Source organism: Gymnodraco acuticeps, unplaced genomic scaffold, assembly GCF_902827175.1.
Source record: "Gymnodraco acuticeps unplaced genomic scaffold, fGymAcu1.1, whole genome shotgun sequence".
Taxonomy (NCBI): Eukaryota; Metazoa; Chordata; class Actinopteri; order Perciformes; family Bathydraconidae; genus Gymnodraco; species Gymnodraco acuticeps.
In genome coordinates, this window is record NW_022990238.1 from 4,694,391 (window position 1) to 4,718,776 (window position 24,386).

A 24,386-nucleotide genomic window follows, 5' to 3' on the forward strand; every position below is an offset into this window, starting at 1 on the left:
TGTGCAATGAGCCAATCAGAGCCAGTGGAAGGAGGGACCCAGTGGATGGATGACTGGAGTTTCCCTTGCGGTCTGAAGATTAATGGAAGGGGTCTGTTGATCTTAGGAATCGACTATCAGATGGTCGGTCCATGGAAACCATTGCACTTGATGCCTGGTTTAGAAACGAATGGAGATAAATACAATTAAAATATCCAACAGCGGAAAAAACGACTAACCTGGACACCACTTTTGTTATTCACGTCTCAACTGAAAAGGCCTGCCTTCACAGAGATAGCACCTGGTTAGTTCAGGCCAGGATACTACTGCGAGTGACGCTAAAAGCTAACACTAGCTTGCTCGTACGATAGGCGGAAAGCGAATTTGACGATCTGTCTAACGGCACGGACTCGATTCTGGATAAACCAAGCTATCACTGGAAATAAAGGACAGTCGAGTGACATCTTGATTTGCCACTGCTCGCTTGGAAATTGACGAGCCAACACTCCGAGGCTAACATCCACTGGTTGCTAGAGTTAGCTTGTGTGCTAGCCTAGCCAGCCTACAGCGTCAGTGTTAGCTTCAGACTTGGATATACTCGCTCGGGTTGAGTTTCCGAACTCCCTAAGGAGGGGTATTGGAAGACATTTATTTACACACAGTCCAATAATGATTGCTGTTAGCTAGTAGCTAGCTGTCAGCGTCATTGAGCCCAGCGACAGCGTTAGCGGTGTAGCAACACTCAACGACTTGCAGAGGAGCCCACCATCAGCCTTCATCATGGGCAACACGCCCACCGCAAAGAAGGGCAATGAGATGGAGAGCGGTGAGTACCCTTTACCCGTAGCAGCAGAAGCTAGCTAGATCATGCTGCCTGGATCGTTTGCCTGTATTGTTATTTCCTGTTTCCGATAATGGGACTGAAATACAATTTATCACCTGTACAATACATCAAGGCCCAAAGACCCTCCACACTGACACCACATTATTTTGATTTCGACCCCCTGTTCTAATAATGACAATATGCTAAACTTTCCTGGGTTGTCAACTTCAGATGGAACATCATAAAAGATACCCGAGGCCATTGACTTCCACATATAAACTTCAAACAATCTGTGACACCATGATCATTTCAACTGAACAGCAGAGGATGTTATCCATTCTCTCCACTGATTTTGTGGGAAAGCTCGTGATTCAAAGCCCCAGGTTATATTCAGAGGAACTGATGGGGATGACAACAACTGGCCTTATACAACAGTCTTAGGTTTCTGTGTGGTTCACGTGTTTCAGATGTGTGTATTTCCTCCTATCAAAAGGTTATGAAAGCCTGCAGTAACATTGTTTGGAGTTTTCTTGTGCAGTTTTGATAATCCATTCAGGGCAGAATAATACTTAGTGCATAGTGCATACTTAAATTAAATGTTAAGAAATGCAGATATTAAAGCAAGAGTTAGAATGCAAATATTTGACATGTGTGTGTAAATGATGGGATCTTGTTAATATAAAGTGGACCTGAGCATTGATTCCCGCAGGTTACTTTAACAATGAGTAGAGGGGAGTTGGTTGTTTTCAGAGAAGGAAAAACCACCAGGATGGTGGTCATATGATGCATGAGGGTGATCCTCTCCAGGCAGAAACTTAGGAGTTCAGGAGTCTCTTGAATATCATGTGATGATCAGCATTTAGAACAAGGACTTGTATGTTTCACTTTTTGTGTTTGTGCGTGCATGTTTGGAGAGGACAAGACCCCTTTTAGAACTTTTTATTTTGTTGATGACCTTCATTAGATCTATTTATATAAGATATAACATAAATAGATACTCTTATCTACTACAATATGATCCTCAGGTTCCTTACTGATTGAGGGAAATTGTAATCCTAATCCTTTAACACACTTATTAACTAATAAAAGTGCTTTATATAGTGTTTCCAATTAAGGGTCACAGACCTTGGATACGACTTGGGAGGACACCGTTTTATGTTTTATCCATGACACCATAAATAACGCTCAAGTGTGCAACGTCTGAACAGGTATCTGCAAAATGAGTGTCAGCCCCTTGTTGCTGGTATAGAGTATGTGTGAAGAATGGCCTCCAGTCCTTCTGTAATATTAACCCACCAATAGAAAACCCCCTAACAAGGACTTTCCAGAGCACAGAGATTTGTTTTTTTAATAGAAATGTGAATTAGGGGATTACTTGGTTAGGGAAATGTGTTTACATGTCATGCTTCACATCCTTATCAACCTGATCGCAGAGGATCCACCCTGATCCCCAGAGACAGGTGGAGACCAGGGGTACAGAGCCCACACACAGGAGTGTCATTTTCCACAGAGCAGCATGAAATTAAGGAGAACATGGCAGCTTGTTTTGGTTTCAATTGAAAGAGAGAGTGTTGATAGCTTGCGCTGGTGTGCAGGGTCTCTTTCCCCTGAAGTTCCCAGGCTGCAGAGTACGAGCACAGAGCTGCTGCACAAGTAAAGCTGATATCTGGCCCGTAGGAGGAAGCAGGGCGGACAGACACTCAGTGAACTGCAACAGGAAGTGAAGGAGCAAGGAAGGTCCAGCCCAGGCTTTTCACAGTTGGTCATCGCCTCTCTATAAACTAAACACAGCTAACCAGGGTAGCTTGATGTTTTGACCCTTAAGAGGCTGTTGGTGATACATATTCTGGATTTCCAGCTTGTGAGAACCTCCGGACATACTGCAGTTTTGAGATTCTTTTCTGGCTATCAGCTGGTTTCCTCCTGCCTTGTAGGATGTCTGTTATTCACAGGCTGGCAGGAAGGCTTTTTCACCGAGCCGGGCCCGGCCTAGGAGACACGGGCAGTGGAGAAGGCAGACATTACCAACCACAGGAGGAGCTAGAGGCTTGCTGCTGGCGTGAGTTTTCATTGTGGACACGGACAGGAGTATGGGTTAGCAATGGAGCTGTAGTCCAAGCTTTGTCCTGCTTGCTTATAGCCAGTCACAGGCTGAGCTTTCTCGTATAGTTTACAAAAAAATATCAAACTGTGTTTTTCTTATGAATGTAACAAAATGCATATCTTGACCTGGTGAGTTGAGTGTCTGTTGGCATTGGTGGAGAGATCTTTAATACAAATAGACACACAGAGCAGCCTGTTGTTTGTCTCTGTTGCCTACAGCTTCTTCAGTTGCAGTTCAACGGAAAGCATTTCTCAGTTATTGTGGATTTGGGGGTTACGTTACACAGCATAACATTGTTAGCCTAAATCTGTTAGACAGTGTAATAACGAACCTTATCTAACCCGTATGTACTTAATGTTTTGTCTAAGCTCTGGTGTTATTGTCCTTCTCACTTGTAGGGCAATTGGCTGGCAGTATAAGTGTTTGAAAGCCTGGAAATCTGTTACTGAACTTCACTTTTTAATCATTTAAGCACTATACTATTGTTATGACCCATCCCATTCTGGTGCCATGTTATGACATGAAGGATTGTTGTATTGAATCTTTTGTGTTTTGAAATAAACCTCATATAATGAGGTGGCACCCTGTCAAAGTGCAACTCCCACTATCTATAAATATCTCTGTGCTCCATGTCCTGCCCCTGCTCTGCACGCAGCTGGTTTGTGTAACAGAGGCAGGTTTGTGTTTGGATCGGTCATCACTTCCTCCAGTTAAAGTGGCTTTGTTAAAAGCCTGCACTGATTACCAGTGGACCTTACTTTTGCAATGCCAATCAGCCACCTCCGATAAGCTTATCGCACTGAGTTGGCAAGTTTACATGCTTCCAGGGAACAATCCCAAGAGGCAAAATGGAGTTCAGTAAAACAGGAAAAGTAGTTTCCTTTTTGGATTTTCACAGCAACAACAGCAGTATTAGTAATCCTTGTGTCTGGTAATATGTTAAAGCTGCCGTCACATTTAAAGGCACTGATAGTCACTTGTTCTGTGCAACAAATAAAGCTATAGCATACTAATGGCATGCAAAAGAAAGGAGGTCTCCCACAAGATTACCCTCATGCTGAAACAATTTATTTATTATTGAGGTGACGTGCCTTTGTGACGTGCAACAACATTAAAGGAATGGTATGCTCATGACACTCATTTTTAAATAATTATCATCCGATAAAACAGACCAGTCTCTGCCAGTCTCTCTTTTTTTTTTTTTTTAATCCGATGACATTATCAGTGATTTTAAACTGATTAATTACCGAAATAACATCAACACTGTGGGCGGCGCCATTTTACCGGACGTGACGTAAACCATGCGTTTGGTTTGGAGGACACGTTGATGTTCATGTTATTTACTGTAGTTACTCTCTTCAAATATGCCTCATTGTATCGCGAAACATTGCCACAATTCTGATAGGAACAATCCACGGAATGCTCGGTTCCATCTGTTGCCAAAAGGTAAGCGTAGGAAGTACGTTTGGAGGCAGTGGCTAGCGAAATGTGGCCGGCCCGAACCGAAAGATCCACAGGCGCATGTATGCAGCGAACATTTCAAGTTTCCGGATGACTACTATGAGTATGATAAAACATAGCATGGGATTTATTGAACAACCATTACTTAATGGAGATGCAGTACCATCGGTCTTTCTGGTGTCATCACCGACCAGGACACCAGTTCGGCCAGTTGAGAAATCGCCCTCTGCAAGTGTGAAGCGACGGAGGACCAGAAGTAGTGCTCGGAGTAAGAATAAGGTATGTTATGGCGCATTTCCATTGCAGCGGGTAGCCCCGTTTAAACGTCCTTTATCGTCCAGTTCAGGCCAGTTTTTGGTGGCCTTTCCATATAGCGTAGTACCGGCTAGTGGGTATTTCCCCCCAGTTTTTCCGGCCCCATAAAATCGTGGTTCTAGGGCCAGGGACAACGAGGCTGAGTATGCTAAACTAGAGAGGGAATCGCTAGCAAGGGTGGTACTACATGCATACATATCTAGTAATCAAAATCATTGTATCTACTAAGTAGTACTAAGTAGGCTCGAACCTGTATGGCTGAATTCCCCCATCCAATCTCTTCATATTGCTCAAAACTTCGCCATGTTTTCGTGTGTTTACAAAGTGAACGCATGGATGACGTCACGACCATCACGTGACTACTGAAAATGGGCAAAATGGCAGCGGCCTGACGGAATATACAGGTTTTGATAAAAAAGAGCTATAAAATCATTATTTACCGGGGAATATAGCTGATTTCTTCAGGGTATGGTTTAAACATAATGTTTCACTAAATACTGAAGTTTTGATTAATTATCTAATGAGTGGAGCATTCCTTTAACATTAACCTTTCTGTTGGTCGCTTGTTAGCAGACCCTTCACGCAATGGCAGAGCGAACAGGTACAGGCAGGGCCCATAGTGATAGCCCTATAGTTGAAATCTACTACCCACAAATAAACATATGGACATGGGTTACTATTTAAAAAAAAAAAAAAAAAAAAAAATTGTAAATGTATTTAGGAACCTATCCATGTAATTTTAAATCCTCTAGGGGGGCCCGGGGGCATGCATGCACCAATATTTTGGAGTTAAATGCATCAATCTGGTGCATTTTGAGGGGAAAATAAAGAGACTAGATCTATTGGAACAGTGAACACCTATATGAAACGGAACTGTATACATTTTAATAATCATAACATTATGGCCATAACCAATAACATACCATTTCATGAATAAACATTGAAACTTGTATATTTATTTATTTTTGGTTCATTTATAGTTGTGAGTGTGTCTGACCTCCTGAAACAGTCTCACCTGTCTCCCTCCTCTCCTCCCTTCTCCTCTTTGAGGCAGCAGCAAAGACTAGTTTTAGCTCTCCACAAGTTTTAAAAGTGTATCTTACCTTTTTTCACCTAGTTAACTTTTTAAAATTGTATTCATGCATATTTTACTAATCACTACCCCCTCAAATGGAAATATGTGTTTACATAAATGGTGACCAAACCGTTTGAGACCCACTGAGAACTTAGACTAAGTTAACTATCTAAACACTCAGAGGGTCCTTAACCTCACCTGAGCTGAGGTCAGCGTTTCCACCAGGGGGGCGTCTTGCCGTCATTTGACGCCCTTATTCAGTTCGGGACGCCCTGAACGCGAGCCGAGAGCGTCCAAAAATATTAATAATTCGAGAGAAGATCGAGAGTTTTTATCGCTTGAAATGACGAAAAGGAAAAAGGACATCCCGCTGTTGGAGGGGCAAAGGAATCTGGTGGAATTATTTTCGGAGTATTGAAGATCGTTTCCCCGACATCGAAGGTGCCTGCTACAGGACAACACGGAACGTGCGCGATTTGGACGCGATGAGCGCGGGGGTTTTAGTGTAGCACGCGCGTGAGCTGCGACCGCCGGAGCCTCGCAGCGGCGAAACTGAGGCTCCGTGGTAAACTGTGGTAACATGAAGAGCCGAAACAGCCGGCTCTTTAAGAGAGCCGAGCCAAATGATCCGGCTCACTAACGTAAAAAGACAGTATCTATAAGGGACGGCTCAAGTCAAAATTCAAAACACCCCCCCCCCCCCCCCGCTCTCGGTGTGGACGCCCTCTCAGCCCTGGTCTGGTGGAAACACTGGCTGAGGTTATCCCGAGCTTGAATGACACACAGAGACCAATCAAGGGTTTTGATTTATGATCTGTATGACAGTGGCCATGTCGGCAGGCCACATCATGTAGACAGCCAAGTCACCCTGTGTGAGACAGACCCACATTTGCGCAGCGTTGCGTTCACTATACATAAACAAATAAATAAAATAATCCTCAGGCCAGCAGGCCACTTAACAGGCCAGGCCATCGGGAAACCCCCCGGTCCTCCCGATGGCCAGTCCGGGCCTTGGTACAGGAGGCGTAGAGCGAGGGATCATTGTCCACAAGTTAATCGATCACAGATGTGGTCACGGATGGAGAAAAAAACAAAGCTAAATGGGTCGCGAAATATACTTGGGCGGCCGTTAATATACCTGGGCGGCCCGCCCAAGTAAAGTCTATGTGTGGGAAACCCTGTAATCGCTTAGTGAGCTTATCGTAGATATATTTATGAGACAGATGGATGCATGCATCTAACTTGTTCTTCACATGCATGTGACTACAGGAGAATGGAACATAAAAGTGTGATGTGATCAGTGTTTCCGCCAGGGGAGCGCCTTGCCGTCATTTGACGGCCTTATTCAGCTCGGAACGCCCTGAACTTGAGCTGAGGGCGTCCAAAAAAAACCATCCTCTGTTGGAGGGGCAAAGGAGCCTGGTGGGATTATTTTCGGAGTATTGAAGATCGTTTCCCCGACATCGGCCTCTTTTCAGTTTTTCGTATCTTGGACCCACGGTGCCTGCCACAGGACAACACGGAACGTGCGCGATTTTGATGCGATGAGCGGCGGAGCACACGCATGAACTGCGAGCGCCGGAGCCTCGCAGCGGCGAAACTGAGGCTCCGTGGTAAAAAATAGTCGGCTCTTCTTCTTATGGGGGCGGTGTGTGGCGTGCTGCAGCAGCAGTCTGCTCTGCACTCAGGCTTCCTCCAAGTTTACAGTAAAACAAACTGGTGGTGTGACCAATGGCCATTTACAATTGTTAATACTATTACTATTATTAGCATTATTCTATATTTTGGTTGAAACTAAGCCATAAAAAATAAACATAAATAATAATAAAAAAAATATATAAATAAAATCGTTTTTTAAAAATAATATTCGATTATGGAGACTGTAACGATTAATCGAATAATTGCTGGCATCCCTACTACCAAGGCCGTACTAAGCCGTGCGAGGCCCTGCAGTGGAAATGCGCCATTAGTGAACCGAGCCAAATGATCCGGCTCACTAAAAAGAGCCGTAATTCCCATCAGTAACGTAAAGAGATATTATCTGTAAGGGTAGGCTCAATTCAAAATTCAAGTAACGTGACACAACGTGACGTCAGCCCCCCCCCCCCCCCCCCCCGCTCTCTCGGGGTGGACGCCCTCTCAGCCCTGGTCTGGCGGAAACACTGGAGGTGATAATTAATGTAGTTAGGGATTAGGGATGCACGATATTGGTTTTTTGAAACCGATACCGATAACTTCCTGCTTCTCAAGACCGATACCGATAACCGATAATACCATTTTTTTTTTTACGCCACTAATTATTTTAACGTGATTAACGCATGTGTATTTTTTTTCCTCGGCCGCCCCGTAGTTTCAGAGCGCATCGGGTTTAAAATACCATCTACAAGCTGATGCTGACAGCCGCTCCTGCCGCCCGCTTGTGGCAGACCACACTTCCACGCTCACCGGCAGGCACCGACTGGCCATCTGGAGGACCGGGAGGGTGTGTGTATGTGTGGTCCGAGCAAGCGAGAGAGAGACCTTACGTGCATTGTTGTTGTTAGCATCTGGTGCTAGCTAGCTGCGCTAATGGATATAAGGAGCTGTTTAAATAAAAACAGAGGAGCGACATTTCGCCACAACTGCGCCGAGCACTTGACTTTATGCAGGCAGCCAGACAGTGGGACATTGTACGAAAAGTCAGCACACTCAGCACGGATAGTGCGCAACATGATTGCAGCGTCCAGGCAGCTCCGGTTCGAGCATATGCCTTGAGTTGCACATAGCTCCAACGCCCATACCACCGACGACATGTTTGTTTACTGTCCTGGCTTCACGGCCGCACACCATTTACGTCACAGCCAGGCATGAGTTAGGGAACGCTGGATTTGTGAAGAACTCCCCTCTTCCTAAACCACTAATACAACACTACTGGCAAAACGGGAGGAGCCGAGTGAAAAACAAGCGCCCCTCATCCCAATCCACCCACACCGCAGTATTTTTTTCTTTTTTTTTACCCAAAAAATATATTTTATATTATCGGGGCTATTAATACTGGTATCGGGTTTATCGGGATGACGTCATAATTCCTAATATCGGACCGATAATTATCGTGCATCCCTAGTGGTGATTCTAGTAACTGCTTGCTAACATGTCAAATATCTACTGTCAGTATTGAGCCGATAAAAACGATTTTTTCTCACTTTCACACACATGACACACACAAAACACCATTCTAGTTTACATGCATCCCTGTTTTCCCTCTGACTGATTTATTATGTCCCACATGGGGATGTATGCTCTCCGAACAAGGCCCGGTGTAGTCTGGGACCCGATTGGGCGCACTTCACAGTTAAATGTCGGTCAGTTCGCCCTAATATAACCCCTCTGTTCCTGCGTCAGAGTGGGCCTGTGGGGCCCCGGGGACAGATGTAGCATTGATTTTTGTAGGATCGATGGAGCACTGGAACTACATAGACTCTCTGGTGCATTTTGGCACGGAAAAAAAGTTTCACTGTGGTTGGAGCGTTCTTCATTTGCTTGTCTCTTTTTTATGTTTTTGAAAACATCCAGATCAACTCCTAAAGCTTTCCATCTGTGACATCCAATTGGTTCTGTTAATTAGGATAAGTTTCTAGAATATTGATGTATCTAGTTCATCTCATGGTCTTCACTTAGGCCTAGTTTTCCATAGGACTTCCTCTCTGGGTCAGATAAATATGCCAGCTGGTGTTTTACGCCCCTCCCTTTGATGATTATGCCCCTGTTTTGATCAATATATAGCCTCTGTGTGTATGGTTGTGTCTGATATGGGAGGGAACGGCAGGGAGTACTTTGTGTACAGAATAAATATTGATACAAAGCAAAGCAAGGGTCCAATTGATCTGTGTGAGTGTAGGGGGAGGCAGTGCTGGTCTCCATGCTATGTTTGTGGATACTTTCTGAACTTTGGTGAAGTGACAGTCGCAGGAAAGACTGAAGACTCCCCACTGGCTGGGACACTTGGTTTCTGTGGATGAGGGGGGGTGCTGCTGATCTGACCACAGTGCTCTCAGAGGGGAAGGAAGGGTCATGATGAATCAGTGACTCTGAGGAGGAGGCCAAGGAAGAAGAACAGGGGAGACTTTGCTGGGCTAATGTGTGACAGGAAGAGCTCCAGAAGGCATGCAGGAAAGAGGGAGTCATCCTCGCGCTCAAGTGAATCAGGGTCACGCTCGGCAGATGCTGCTGCAGCACCAGAGGTACCCATAGTCATCCCAGATGGTAAGGAATTTGGGGTTACATGAGAGTTGAGGAGTCGATCAATTCACATAGTAGTTATACAAGCCTGGCTTCATAAAAGACAGAGATTTGGTCAAGATAGGTTTCCTCAAAGGCAGCCTTTCATGCGGCCATTAGGCTTCCAGCTACCTGAGCAGCAGCATTCACGTCTTTCCTCTGCAGCCGCTCCAACTTCTGACAGTAATCGCTTCATTTGTGGCTCTTGCTGCTCGGAAGTGGGAGTTGAGCAATTTTCACGGGAAATGTTTTCTCCCCTGTTGACCAGCCAGCCCCCAGCGCTCTTTGTGGGAGCAACAGTGCTCTCGACATGTTTATGCGAACTTTGGTCTCTGCCGTTCTCGCTGGCTTTCTCCCATCCTATTGTTGGAGCTGCTGGTCTTTGGAGAATTTGCAGGAAATCACATTAAGTGGATGAGGATTAAGCCTTTGTGTAGCTTTTCAAGTGTATGTGTGTATCGGATAAACACATTTGCATGAGACATTTCTAGTTACTATTTATATGTTTCATAATATTTATCTCAGTTTATCCAATTTAAACATATCTAAAAGCCCTTTTAGTTTAACGTTGGTGATAACATGCTCTTTCACTATAGACAGGCTGTGGCTTTATTAAGGCTTTGACCTTGGCTTTTTGTTTTGCATCGACTATCTTGGCAGATGGACATTTTAAATGATCCGGAATAGCTTAACGTAGTTTGTTTTTAGCTGTTTATATATAGATTAGTTTAATAACATTAGTATTGATGGATACATCCACTATTTCTACTTTGAACTCATTTATATTTATGAACTCTTCCATTCAAAATGTTTTCATATCATTTGAAGCATGTGCTCTTGCTTTAAACTTACTGTAATAATTCAATTACAAATATTGTCCATTTGTTAAATGTAGATCGTGTGTCCCAGGCCAATGGTAGAAGCTGTCCTAATTCATCTGCTATGGCAGTTTGTGTCCTCAACTAGTAAGGAGGAATGAGGAAGGACTGGTTATCTACATGTTCCCACAGAGCACTGTGATTAGCCTCATAAAGATAAGGTCAAGAAAAATGAATGGCTGCATATGATAGTGTGTGTGCCAAGCTGTCAAACTCAGTCCACTGGCCTATGTCTGTTAGTCTTCAGTGGCATGTATGCACTGTGTTGCCATGTCATAAACTGTGTTCAGAGCTCTCATGTGTAGGTGTATTCTGAAGGCATTGTAGCATCAACTGCTCTCTTAGCATAAACATGTATTTGTCCACTACATTACACCCCTGGCTGAAGTCCTCTTCTGAAGAAAAATCCTTATTTTACTAATTGAAATCAACTTGGATTATCTCAGAAGGAGGTTGTGCAGATCCTGCTGTTCTGTGTTGTGGGACAGTGGCTTCCTCCAGCTTATGTCCAAGGTTGTTTTTGGAAAACTGCTCAGTTGTGTCAAGCTGTATTGGCACCTCAAATGATAAGCAATATTAAAGTAACGTCCCAAACTCTTGATAGGAATGAGGTTTTGACTCCGGCACCGTCCCTCCTTGCTTGTTTTAGTCTTTCCTGTGCAGCCCATTGAACCTTCCTCCTGTCTCCAACATGCCTCCTGGCTAACATTAGCTGAGATATCACGCGCCACTTTCTTTTGGCCGCTCTCCAGTGAAGCTGAGACTCCAGAAGCAACTGTTGTTGTACGCCTTGCGTCTCGACTCCCTGTAGCTTCTTCAGAGTCGTAATTGTCCTCTAGTAGATAGATAATAGACCTGTTTTGCTGACGGTTTTTGGAGTATACTTTGCATCATTAATATTTAAAGCTGTGTCATTATTTATCCCTCAGAGTACAGCAAGGTCATTCATTTAAAAGAAATGGATTGGCAGTGCATTAGAAATGTGATGCACCCCTCCACTGATTGGTACTGCAGGGGACCAAATGATTTTGTTTGGAACTTCCTGTGTCCTCATACATTGTGGGTTTAGCAAGTAGATTGATTCACCACCAGATTGAGCTTGCACATACAGGTGTGTCGGAACATCTCCCGAGGGCCTCGCACTTATATTGTAAGAACAACAACATTGTGGTCTTCTCCGGGTCTTGGTGATTATGTCTGGTGACCTATTGTAGACACATACGCTCTCTATAATGAATATGCACATGTGTATTTAATTACAGTGAAGGAGTTTCTTGCCAAAGCCAAAGAAGATTTCCTGAAGAAATGGGAGAACCCAGCACAGGTGAGAGTGAAAGAGAATTACTTCTCTTTTAGATGATGTAAATCTTGTTATTTTGCAGTGGTATTGTACTTTTGCTAATTACGTTTGTATGTTGTGATTATGCATCTTATCAACTTTTCACAGACTAGTTCACTCTCAGACTCGTGAAAATAGTCCCGCTCATGAACAGAATGAGTCCTATTTATTTCGGAGGGGCAGTGCACCCTCTGCTGGGCTAATGTGAAATACATATATTTATGTTTTTAGTATGATATATCAACTCTAATGTAGAATCCAAATAAATTCAAACATTTCTAAATAACTTTAAAACGTTTTACTGACATTATGTTTATTTGATAGAAGGTATCATGAAACTGAAGTCAGGCTTTCCCCAGTATGTCGCTGTAATGTTGTTATTCACCCTTTCCTCTTCTTGCCATCTCTCCCACCCCTCAGCAAACTGCGGCATTGGACCAATTTGAGCGTTTGAAGACCTTAGGCACCGGGTCGTTTGGTCGAGTCATGCTGGTGAAACACAAAGAGTCGGGCCAGCATTTTGCCATGAAGATACTTGACAAACAGAAGGTAAATAACTTTTAGGCATAGAGAAACTTCCTGGTAAATAAATGTAAATGCTTCACATGCTCCAGCTTGTATTTCTGATATGAGGGCAATGTCTCTATGTAGATATTGTATAGGTAAGTGTACCAAGGCTTGGATATACATTTAGAAGACACTTACTGAGCACAGAGCCAATTATAATCTATAAGCACTGACAGCCTGGAGACTTTGTAGTCAGAAGTGTATCGAAGAAACCTAACCGAAAGACATCACCAGGGTTATTGTCTCAGTTATTTTTAATGTGCGACGCCACGTTGGCTAGCTGCTTCATGACTGGGACAATATCAAATATTTTTTTTTTAGCTCTCCAAGTGTTTCTTTGATCTCGAGGCATAAAGCTCACTTTGTTGTCAAAGTTAAAATGTCCTACAGTGCCGTGAACGTTCTCTCCAGTGTGTTTTCCCTGAAAGACTTCCTGGCTTGTTTATATAAGCGTTCATGTCTGACATGGATCAAACCTGGCGTTGGAGAGATTCATTGTTTTATGCTAGTTTGGTCATTTTAGCACATACAAATAACATGAAGTACTATTTCACAAGAAGTTATCATCTTTTTTGTTTGTATAATGGTGTGGAATGAGACCTTTTCCACCCTATTTTTTAAATGAGCCTCCATCCTGTTCCCTGTAGGTAGTGAAGCTGAAGCAGATAGAACACACACTGAACGAGAAACGCATCCTGCAAGCCGTCAGCTTCCCCTTTCTGGTGCGACTGGAGCACTCTTTTAAGGTATGTATTAAACACTTTATCTGGTTATCTACTATGAATGAGCACATTATATTTGCATGTACGTTTTGCATTTGGAGCTAAAATTGTTCTGATCTTTCTACAGGACAACAGTAATCTCTATATGATAATGGAGTATGTACCCGGTGGAGAAATGTTCTCGCACTTAAGGAGAATCGGTAGATTCAGGTGAGTTGATTTTTGTCAGCATTTATCAACTATTTGAGGATAGTTTTTGTTAATGACTACTGCTATAGTCTTCTAGTCCTGCGAAAATGTTTCCTTGTTTCTTTCTCAGAAAAATGAAATGTTGTCGTAACTTATCAAGTTAGTCTTATCCTCCTAAGGCGCATGCATCACAGGAAACATATTTTAACCTGTTCTTTGTTAATTAAAATAAAAAGGGATTTTGATGACGTTGTTATTTATTAATCTACACTTAGGTCATTTATTTCCCACTAAACATAATTGCACGTCACATTAGGTGTTTAATGATGTCAGTGCCATCTTGTCTTACGCGAAACGCTGACAAACATGTGCTCAGTTTTTGTTAACAAAATAATAACTGTTTTTAGAATAGAATGGAAGCATTTATTGTCAATATACAAGTACACCGAGAAGAGTAAAGCTACTCCTTTGAAGGTGCCATCAAAACATTCAGAAAAGACAACATACACAGAGATAGGCAGCATTCATACATACATAAAATATTAACAAAGTAAAGCGCAGTAAATAATTCAATTAGTATAGCATAATAAATGTGTGTGTGTGTATAATATTGCAGATGTATGGGTTATTGCAGAGGGGTGGTAATAGTGCAAGAGTTCAGTGCCATGATTGCTCTGGGGAAGAAACTGTCTTTGAGTCTGTTTTTCTTTGCTTTTAGGCTACTGAAATATTTAATCATATCACTGGTTCGCTGTAAATATCGCACCCCTGATGTGTTTTGCAGTGAACCGCACGCGCGCTTCTACGCAGCCCAGATTGTACTGACCTTTGAATACCTTCACTCGCTGGATCTCATCTACCGAGACCTTAAACCTGAGAACCTGCTCATTGACCAGCAAGGCTACATACAGGCAAGGAGTGCATGTCTGTTTTCTGATCCTCAACAATAGTTACGTTTGATCTGTCTCATGCTCACAGCTGTGCTTTCTGTACCCAGGTAACAGATTTTGGATTTGCAAAAAGGGTGAAGGGCCGAACCTGGACGCTTTGTGGGACCCCAGAGTACCTGGCACCGGAGATCATCCTCAGTAAAGTGAGTGCTCGGCTCGGCCACTTTCTTTCCATGTCACAAGGGCAGGGACGTTCTCCACATATACGTTAGGAAACCATTTTGTTGTCCCCAGCTTTTTGCCTATGGTTCCTCAGCGTGATGGCTATTGTCGACACTTTAAAGCAGAGGTGGGAGTAAGTCCTACATGTGCAAGTCATGAGCAAGTCTCAAGTCTTGACCTACAAGTATCAAGCAAGTCCCAAGTCACTGTGGTGAAAGTCAAGCAAGTCAAGTCATACGAAATTCTGATGAATAAGCCCAGTTTCCACATTTCCGCATCAGTTAAAAGACAGTGGTTATGAAAATGGATTTAACCCACACTATGATCTTCATTACATACACAGTTAATCATTTGAAATCTAATTTAGACCGATGACAATCATATTAGATTCATATTAACCCAAGAACTGCAGACAATATAGCTAGGACTCAAAAAGTCTGTTCAAAAAGGTAAGAAAATCATATATGGCATTTGCCATTACACATATTTAATTTAAATGTCTGTTAAAACTAGAACCGCCAACAGCGTCAGCACCTACATAGATATCATTTTCAAATCATTTAACTTGTTCCTCTTCATAATTTCCTTTAAGTAGGACGATTTAAAACTCACTTAATTGGGTTAATTTAGAAATTGCTTCAGTTTATCATCATAACAGATCAAAAAGTTCAGATTCATTTTACAATAAATCAAGGAATGATGCACTTCTACAAACAAAAACAACATAATTCAAACATTTAAACAAACTACTAAAAGTAGATGAACTACATTATTCAAAAGTTTACAGTAACTTCTGATAATAACACAGGGGAAATAAACGAGGCATCTCTTTTCCTCTCTCTCTCTCCCTCTCCTGGCAGCCCGTCAGTATCAGGGTTAGTCAAAATGAATCCCTTGGCGGTTCTAGTGTTCATTTACCGTGTTGTCTTCTCTTTGCAATGCTTAATCGATTTGAAACCAAGTCTAACGTAGCTTAAACTTAACGTTAGCTTTCTAGCTAACACAACACATGCACGCACCTTTCTCTGTGGGTTTTTTTGTAGTGACGAATGAAGTTGGATGTTGTGGTGGTCGTGTCACTGATCTTTATGCTGCAGACCCTGCATACCGCTGTTCTCTTCTTATTACTGTCATCGACAACATAATCCTTGAATCCAAACATCACTATTTTTGGAGTAACGCTAGCCGCTGCCATGTTAACTGACACTCCTGCCTTCTATCAACCAATCACATTTTTCGGAAAAACTAAACGTAATATCTCACTACAAAAAACAAACGCAAATATTTAATTTTAAACAGTCAAGTGTGTCAATGTTAGTCAAGCAAGTCTCAAGTCAAAAAATATGCGACTCGAGTCTGACTCGAGTCAAGTCATGTGACTCGAGTCCCCACCTCTGCTTTAAAGGTCACCTATTGTGCAAAATCCACTTCTTCAAGTCTTTGATACATAAACATGTGTCCCCTCTGTGTAAAGAGATTCTGAAAGTTTCAGGAAAAAAGACCCCCTCTCTTTTTGTCCTGATCCATTTATATACAAATCTGTCTGAAAATGAGCTGATCAGATTTTGGCCACTTTATGATGTCATAACGATTTTTTGGGTTTGTGTAACCATTCTAAAGTAACAGACCCAGAATCAGCACTTCTGAAACAGGTCTGAAACAGAGGGGATTGTGGGATGCTACAATGAGTGATCTGTTGGGTATTTCGAGCCAAACACTTCAGAGACATGTTTTGTATATATCTGAGACCTATAATATGTTGATGAAAAACAGTGTATTAGGGGACCTTTAATATGTGGGAGTTTATGTTTGAGGACACATCTGAACACCCTTTATCTCCTGTGTGTTTTCCAGGGTTACAATAAAGCCGTGGACTGGTGGGCTCTGGGAGTGCTGATATATGAGATGGCTGCCGGTTACCCTCCCTTCTTTGCTGACCAGCCTATTCAGATTTACGAGAAGATTGTATCAGGGAAGGTGAGTTGAGAGAAGCCAGAGGTGGGGGTTTAAAACCAAAGGTCCATGATTCGTTAGCTGTGCAAACCATTTTTCAGTGATGATATTTTCACAGTGCATCAATCTTTACTTATATGAAGAGGATCGTGGTGACTGTGTTAAACATTTGCAGCTAAATTGTAAATACATTGTAAGGATACACAACATGAAAGCATAACGTTTCTGATAAATGTTAGTTTATATTACAAATCACCTGGTTGTTTGTCTGTGGGGAAAAACGTATATCAAATGTCCTGATGACCTCACAGCACATGTTCAACCGCAATTTGTCACAGTTTTAGTATTGGGTACACTACATACACCAATGTCCTACAGCAGCGGTGTCCAAACTACAGCCGTTGTCCATTTTGAATTGGCCCTCAGCAAATTAAAAAAGTATAATGGAGTATGGCCCACACGTGAAACTTGTGCTTGTCTTATATTGTGTACTTCTTAAATATATATGAAAACATATATAACACGGTATTCATGTGTTAATAAGCCCACTTTTCAAATGAAATCAGTCAAATAAAGTTGAAAACCTTTCCAAACTAATCTTACTTGAAGTATTTGATTAACAAACTTTAAATATATCTTTCATATTTCCCCTTATTAAAAGCAATATGAGACTTCTGTTTTAATAGATGAGCTGCAAACACTTTTTGTAACAAAATAAATTAAACCCTATGGAAAGCTGTGATGTAGGCAATTTCCTGTCTTAAAGCATATTCAAGGATCAAGCATAATTGACTTACATTTGATTGATTTGTGCTAATGTATAACCTAACCTATGAGGCAATAAACCTAACCTAGCTGAGTGGCCCATTCCTTCAAATATTGTTATTTATGTGGCCCACAGTGAAAAGTGGTTGGACACCCCTGTCCTACAGCATGTATTATAAAACGTAGCACACCTTCACACTGTTCTCTTCTCTTCACTGCTTTCAGGTTCGCTTTCCCTCCCACTTCAGCTCAGATCTGAAGGATCTGTTGAGAAATTTGCTGCAGGTGGACCTTACCAAGCGCTTTGGCAACCTCAGGAATGGAGTCAACGATATCAAGGGCCACAAGTGGTTTGCCACCACCGATTGGATCGCCATCTACCAGAGGAAGGTGAGAAGGCCAGCCATTATTTGAGTGTTGTATGTTTTTGTAATAATGGACCAAGAGTCTCTTTAAATAAAGATGATGATGATTATACAGCAGTACTGTGTACAAATACAGCCCACCTCCCAAAGTAACAAGGAACGATTGCTTTAAGGGGTTTCGGTCAGAGGTGACCTAAGTCTGTAGCTACTGGACATTTAACACCATCAATTCTTTGCTTTTGGGGGAAAATGTCTAAAACACCCAAAGCATGTGTACTAGTAGTTTCTTTACTTTAAACTTCCAAATGTATAGGATTACCACAGCATTTCCACAACATACCAGAAGTGGAACCAAGTCTTTAACCATTTGACTTTAAAATCAGTAAACACACAGAACCAGATGATTTGGTCCACATAAACGTAGGTTTGTTCATATAAAAAGGGTCCATCGCGGTTGTCGGATGATTTCACGAGGGTCACTTAGTGAATAAAGAACAGGATGAAATGAGCCCTTCTTAGCCTTGGACTCATCAGGAAACTAGCGGAAACACAGAGGGACCCCCTCCAGTGCAGTCAGGCATGTAATGAGAACCGACAGTGGGCAAACAAAGGTTAGAATTGTATACTAGTACAGACTATATACAAACATACATACATTAATTATGAATACATTACTTACACATAACAATACACACTTTGAGAATGTGATTTACTGTAAAACATTTAATTATTTTTGTCTGGGAAGATAACCGCAACTAATTGAGTTGGCTTCAGACAAGTAAATGACAACACATGATCAAACATGCTGTCCTGCTATTCCTCTCAAGTATTCAATGAAATGCACAATGCACTTTACTCTAATTTAAGATTAGACTAATAAAACCAATATTTGTTTGTATTTTTCCTGCATTTGCTACTATTTTTATGAATTCATTTTATGGGATTGACTGAAAGTTTTGATCTCTTCTGTATCCCTGTTTGTTTGGTTGTATATTGTTTACCTAATAATAATAATAATTCCTTACATTTATTATAGCGCTTTTTCAATGACTGCTTTTACATATACACACATTACACATATATTATACATGCAATGGTCAGATACTGTGGACAATACCCACAGGAGCAAGTTCAGGTGAAGTGTCTTGCCCAAGGACACACCGGCTTTATAGACGCAGCAGCGGCGGGTTTCACCCCTTGATCTGATGATCATTGCACAGCGCACTGCGCCACACCGTCCATCTTCACGCCTCGAGGTCATCGAGGCGCTTTTACAAGTACACATTGGTATTATACATGTACTGTGGACAATACCCACAGGAGCAAATCCGGGTGAAGTGTCTTGCCCAAGGACACAACGGCCTGACGCAGTGGCGGCAGGAGCGGGTTTCGAACTGGAGTTCCCCAGCACTCCCCCTTGATCTGATGATCGGATGCACAGACCACTGCGCCACCCGTCCCCAATATACCTGAATATATTTTTTTTTTTTATCGTTGCTACTTTTGGGTTTTATTGTATGTAAAGCACTTTAGTAACATTATTATTGGAAGGTACTTTACTTAGTTAAAAGTTAGAACTATGTATGACTATACATGAATATTTATCTATTTGTAAATGTCTCAATCTACTGGAACCTATGTCATCCAGTTCTATATAATAATAATAATAATTAAAGCTGCAAGCAGCGTTGAGCGGGTCTTCGACGCTCTGCAGGCTGTTGTCCGCACGTCGACGTTTGTGTCTAGGTGTCTCGAGGACTCAGCCGTTGGCAAACGTGGGAAGTTTAAGGGTGATCGGACAATGTCATTGTATTTGATGGCGGGTGATCTGTTGCCATGGCAACGTCATTTGATGACACCCCATAATACGCCTAGATGTGTTGAGGGCTGCATCGTTATGCAACCTGTGAAGTTTGGAGCATGTTAACTGGAGTTATGAGAACCGTGTTTCATGGCGAGTGATCTGTCGCCATGGCAACGGCATTTGATGATACCCCATAATACGCCTAGATGTGTTGAGGGCTGTATCGTTATCAAACCTGTGAAGTTTTGTGCTGTTTGGAGCATGTTAACTGGAGTTATGAGAAAACCGTGTTTCACGGCGAGCATTGTGTTACCATAGCAACGATATTTGACGAAATCTCAAAACTGACACATATATGTCTCGAGGGCTTGACGGTTAGCACAAGTGAAATTTGAACACTTTTTTACCATTTACACAGGAGTTATAGCAATATCGTGCTTAACGGCGAGGGAATTGAGGTGTTGAGGGCCGGACCACTAACTGTCATCTGAAGTCCGGTGCAGTTTGGACCATTTTCCATTGACTTAAGACAACACTGTGTTTTAGGGCGAGGGATGCGTTGCCATGGAAACGGCATATGACGACATCCCATAATTGGCTTAGAGCTGTTGAGGGCCGGACCATTAGCCATCATATGAAGTCTGGTGCCGTTTGGACGATTTCCCATTGAATTACGAAAACACCATGTTTCATGGCGAGGGATCTGTCGCCATGGCAACGGCATATGATGACATCCCCTAATTGACATAGAGCTGTTGAGGGCCGGACCATTAATGATAGTCTGTAGTCTGGTGCTGTTTGGACGATTTTCCATTGAATTACAACAACATCGTATTTTTTGGCGAAGGATGCGTTGTCATGGAAACGACATATAGTGAGATCTCAGATTTCATGTAGAGCTGTTGAGGCATGGACCGGTGATATAAAAGTGAAGATTGGGGAACGATGGGACCGTGTCCATTGGAGTTACAGTGACATCGTGTTTACTGGCGAATGATCCGTTGCGATGGTAACGCCACATTAAGTAACATCAGATTTGACCTAGAGCTGTTCAGGGCCGCAGTGTTAACCATCATGTGAAGTTTGGTGGCGTTCTGAGTATGTCAGTTGGCGTTATGACATCATCGTGTTCCATGGCGAGGGATCGCCTAGCATCGAGCGAACGCGAACTTTGGCGCCAAATCACGGCTACGCCGTGCGAAAGAAAAACATTTCCGTGATACGCGACCGATTTCAATAGGGTCTTCGCCGACCTCAGGTCTCAGACCCTAATAATACACCTTTCATGCAAGGTGCAGCCCAAAGTGCTTTACAGAGTAAGACAAGATAGAACATAAAGATTTGAGAGTAACATAATTTAAAAACAAGTGATAAACAAACTGAAAGAGTTATATCACAGAACCATAAAACATAAACAGTGATGCCACTAAAAGTACCCTACATGAATAGCCACATTAAAAAGATAGGTCTTTTAATTTACTTCTAAAAAATCCAATGGAGTTTGCTGTTCTAAGATCCAATAAAGACACAAAGCAGCCTCCCCAGATTGCTTGTATATAGCACTCTCTGCCATGGCTCTGGTTCTCTCTATTAGTCAATTCTGCATCATTCTGATTATTTCATTGTCCTTTTGTTTCAGGTGGAAGCTCCCTTTATTCCTAAGTGCAAAGGCCCCGGTGACACGAGCAACTTTGACGACTACGAGGAAGAGGAAATCAGAGTCTCCTTCACAGAGAAGTGTGCAAAGGAGTTTGCCGAGTTCTAGATTCCATCCATGAGAAGCAGAGAGAGAGAGAGAGAGAGAGAGAGATTTTAGAAAGTAAAATGGGGTCTGAAGGAAAGAAGCGCTAGGGTGGACTGCTAACTTGCTTATTTGTAATGACGACAACAATGTAAAACCCCCCCTTCCCCAATGGAAAGGTAGGCAAAGTGAAGAAAGATCCAACAGAACCAGCAGTGTTGCCTTTTCTGATTGTTTCTCAACTGTTACCTATTGATTTTATTTATCCCTCTTGTGTTTGTGACGGGCTGGAAGAGAACAGGTATAGGTAGTGGCTGTCCAGCTGTACGTGTATCTTTCTGACGGTGTAATGACATGTTTTCAGTCTTTGCAGGTTGAGGCATTGATTTTCTTTTAGGTACTGAATCTGCTAGGCTCTTTTTTTTTTTCGAATGGACCCTCTCTACAAGCTTCTCAAAGAGTAATTGTTGTATCTTGTCACCCTGGTTCCCCCCCCCCCCTCCATCCCTCCATCCTGAATCTGTCCAAGCAATACCAAGTCCAACAGATGTGCCTATCATAATGCCAACTGGTTGGAAAACTTTGTCGAAAGCACTGGTGCAGAGCTTTGGCTACGGTGGCATCAGCCCTTGTGCCCGTTTGGTTTAAAGCTTGAAAACTCTCTGCACCTGCCTTTGTCTGCTAGATATGGCATGATTATTGGGTGGATGATGCGCTCACTGCTCGCAGTTGAAGCAGCGGTGACCTCTTTGATCGGAGTGAGAATGATTTATCACAGTAAACTTCATCTAGGTCTTACTCCTTTTGGGGACCTGTGAGAAATGGTAAACATGAGGTTTGCATTTAAGTCTGTCTTTCTCTTAGCTGAATTTATTAGAGCATTTTAAGAATCCTATTGGTGATCATGTGTCCTTCTGTCAATCTCTGTGCTTGTGTGTTATTTAGTGCTCAAGGGTGGGTTAAAAAGCTGTGATTTAGCAGCAACTAACATTGTGGTCACACTCCTGACTATTGTTTATTTAATTCATAGTACATTTGATTTATGATATATATATATAATATATATGATATATATGTATGATATATATATAATAGAGTACATGAACTATCCATCTTTTTCAACATTGTCTCATAGCTGTGAAACTGAAATTAAGATTTCATAAATAAACAAATATAAATTCTGCCAAATTTGCAAACTGAGAACATTGCAAAGTGTTCTGTATGTAACTACGACGGTGGTGGATTTTAATACGCAAAAAAAGTAGCAAAACGTTTCAACAAAATGTGCATGTTATTTTTGTACAATATCACTTTTAAAGAGAGATAGCATTATGGTTTTGTGCTGAGGTACACGAGCTCATGGATAACATGCTTAACTATTAAATGGACTCTCAGGAGCTCGATTTTAAAGATGGAACAAGACCAAGTCCAATGTGTCAGAAAGTTCTTCTAGGCTTCTCACCTTGATAATTATGATTTTTCCTTCCTCCCTTTTATCTTGTATATACCCTACATGTAACACCTTCAGATAGATTTGCAGTCCAACCAAACATTTTGGGACTGATGAGATTGGAGTGTTTTGTTTCAGTTTTCCAGCTTTCTATGTAACAAATTAAACTAAGGAAGCTCTCCTAAAGCTGTCCCCTTTTGCCAAGTTTATTTCTGTGGATGCAAGACAATCGCAGACCAATCTAATTGCTGGTTTGTTGACTGAACACTTGGTTTTGATGAAGGATGTTTGCTTTCGCCCCTCCTCCCCCTCCATAGGCCCTAGGTGCTAGACTTTGTCCATCTCACTGAAAAGCTTCTGTGAATTGTTAGATGTGCATCAATTTGTCATAAAGTCTTGTAACATGACATTTTTTTGAGAATGTTTTTCAACTCTAAATGATTTCAGTAGGCTTGAGTTATTATTTTGGCTGTCTCTTAATGTAATTGAGATCAAACACAGGATATATTTTTTTGAATGTCTTGATGGAGATGGTTCAACACTGTTTGGAAACATGATGTGTATTTTTTATAATACATGTTTCTCCAGTCAGCTTGGTTTTTCTTGCATGTGGTAAAGCAACCCAACGACAAGACATCTCCTGGACCTGGAACGTATTTGAGTATCATTGTTTCCACTGCCGACAGTCTCATCACTGTTTACCCATTTCTTTGAGCGTCACATTGAACAATGCAGTGGATCACCAACCAACTTGTCCAGTCCTTTGCAAATACTGAAGCACATGCCACATCCTTTCAAATCTCCTATTTAATTGATTTGTGCTAATTATTTGAAACTTTTAAGACACTATTTAATGCTTTGAAGAGAGCACATGTAATATCTTTATGTTCTGACAAATGACTAAATCAGAGTTGGTGGGTGGAAGGCAAAGCCATTCGATCCACTTCAGACACTGAGGCCATCACAATGCATACTTTTTGTTTCCCATACAAAACTTCTTGTGGATTGTCTTTAATTATCTTTTATCAGCTGAACACTATCAACTGCTCTGTGCTAATTTTAGGTTTTTTCTCCTGTGTTTGCCTTCTAATTTCATCAAGTTTCCACACTCTTCATTCAAACATAACACTTTTTACATCTGAGATGTTTTGCGTTCATATTTTCTAATTGTATTTTCAAAAAAAAGAAGCAAAAAAAGCAAAAACAGAACATTAATCTTTTCCTCATGACCTGGGTACAGTGATTGTGTAGTCTATTGTACCTTTTGGGAAACAATACTGTATATCCTTGCCTTCGACAGTCTTAACTATCTTACCCTCTGGAGAACTTGACAGATACCCTTAGAACACAATGAGTATGTTAAAAAAAATATACATAAAGTAATATTTTGCAAAATGTATCATTCCAATAAACTTTTACTTGTTAAGACTAATATGTCTGGGTTATATGTAAGCTCTCTTCACCATACACAATGTCACACTGATTTA

At 41.8% G+C, this 24,386-nt stretch overlaps 1 protein-coding gene across 4 annotated transcripts; it reads left to right on the forward strand.

Moving 5' to 3' along the window:
• Positions 1 to 10: 10 nt before the first annotated feature.
• Positions 11 to 24,331, forward strand: LOC117548428 (cAMP-dependent protein kinase catalytic subunit alpha-like). Of its 4 annotated transcripts, none has more exons than XM_034219729.1 (10): positions 11 to 805; positions 12,155 to 12,216; positions 12,652 to 12,780; positions 13,446 to 13,544; positions 13,648 to 13,730; positions 14,428 to 14,620; positions 14,707 to 14,802; positions 16,676 to 16,798; positions 17,765 to 17,929; positions 21,348 to 24,331. In XM_034219729.1, exons 1-10 carry the CDS (start codon positions 760 to 762, stop codon positions 21,471 to 21,473), a joined length of 1,122 nt encoding a protein of 373 aa, XP_034075620.1. In that variant the 5' UTR covers positions 11 to 759; the 3' UTR covers positions 21,474 to 24,331. The 4 variants fall into 4 exon arrangements, with proteins under 4 accessions (XP_034075620.1, XP_034075618.1, XP_034075619.1 ...); XM_034219727.1 differs by lacking the exon at positions 11 to 805 and adding an exon at positions 2,564 to 2,861; XM_034219728.1 differs by lacking the exon at positions 11 to 805 and adding an exon at positions 2,569 to 2,861 and having other exon boundaries at positions 14,494 to 14,620.
• The last annotated feature ends 55 nt before the right edge of the window (positions 24,332 to 24,386 follow it).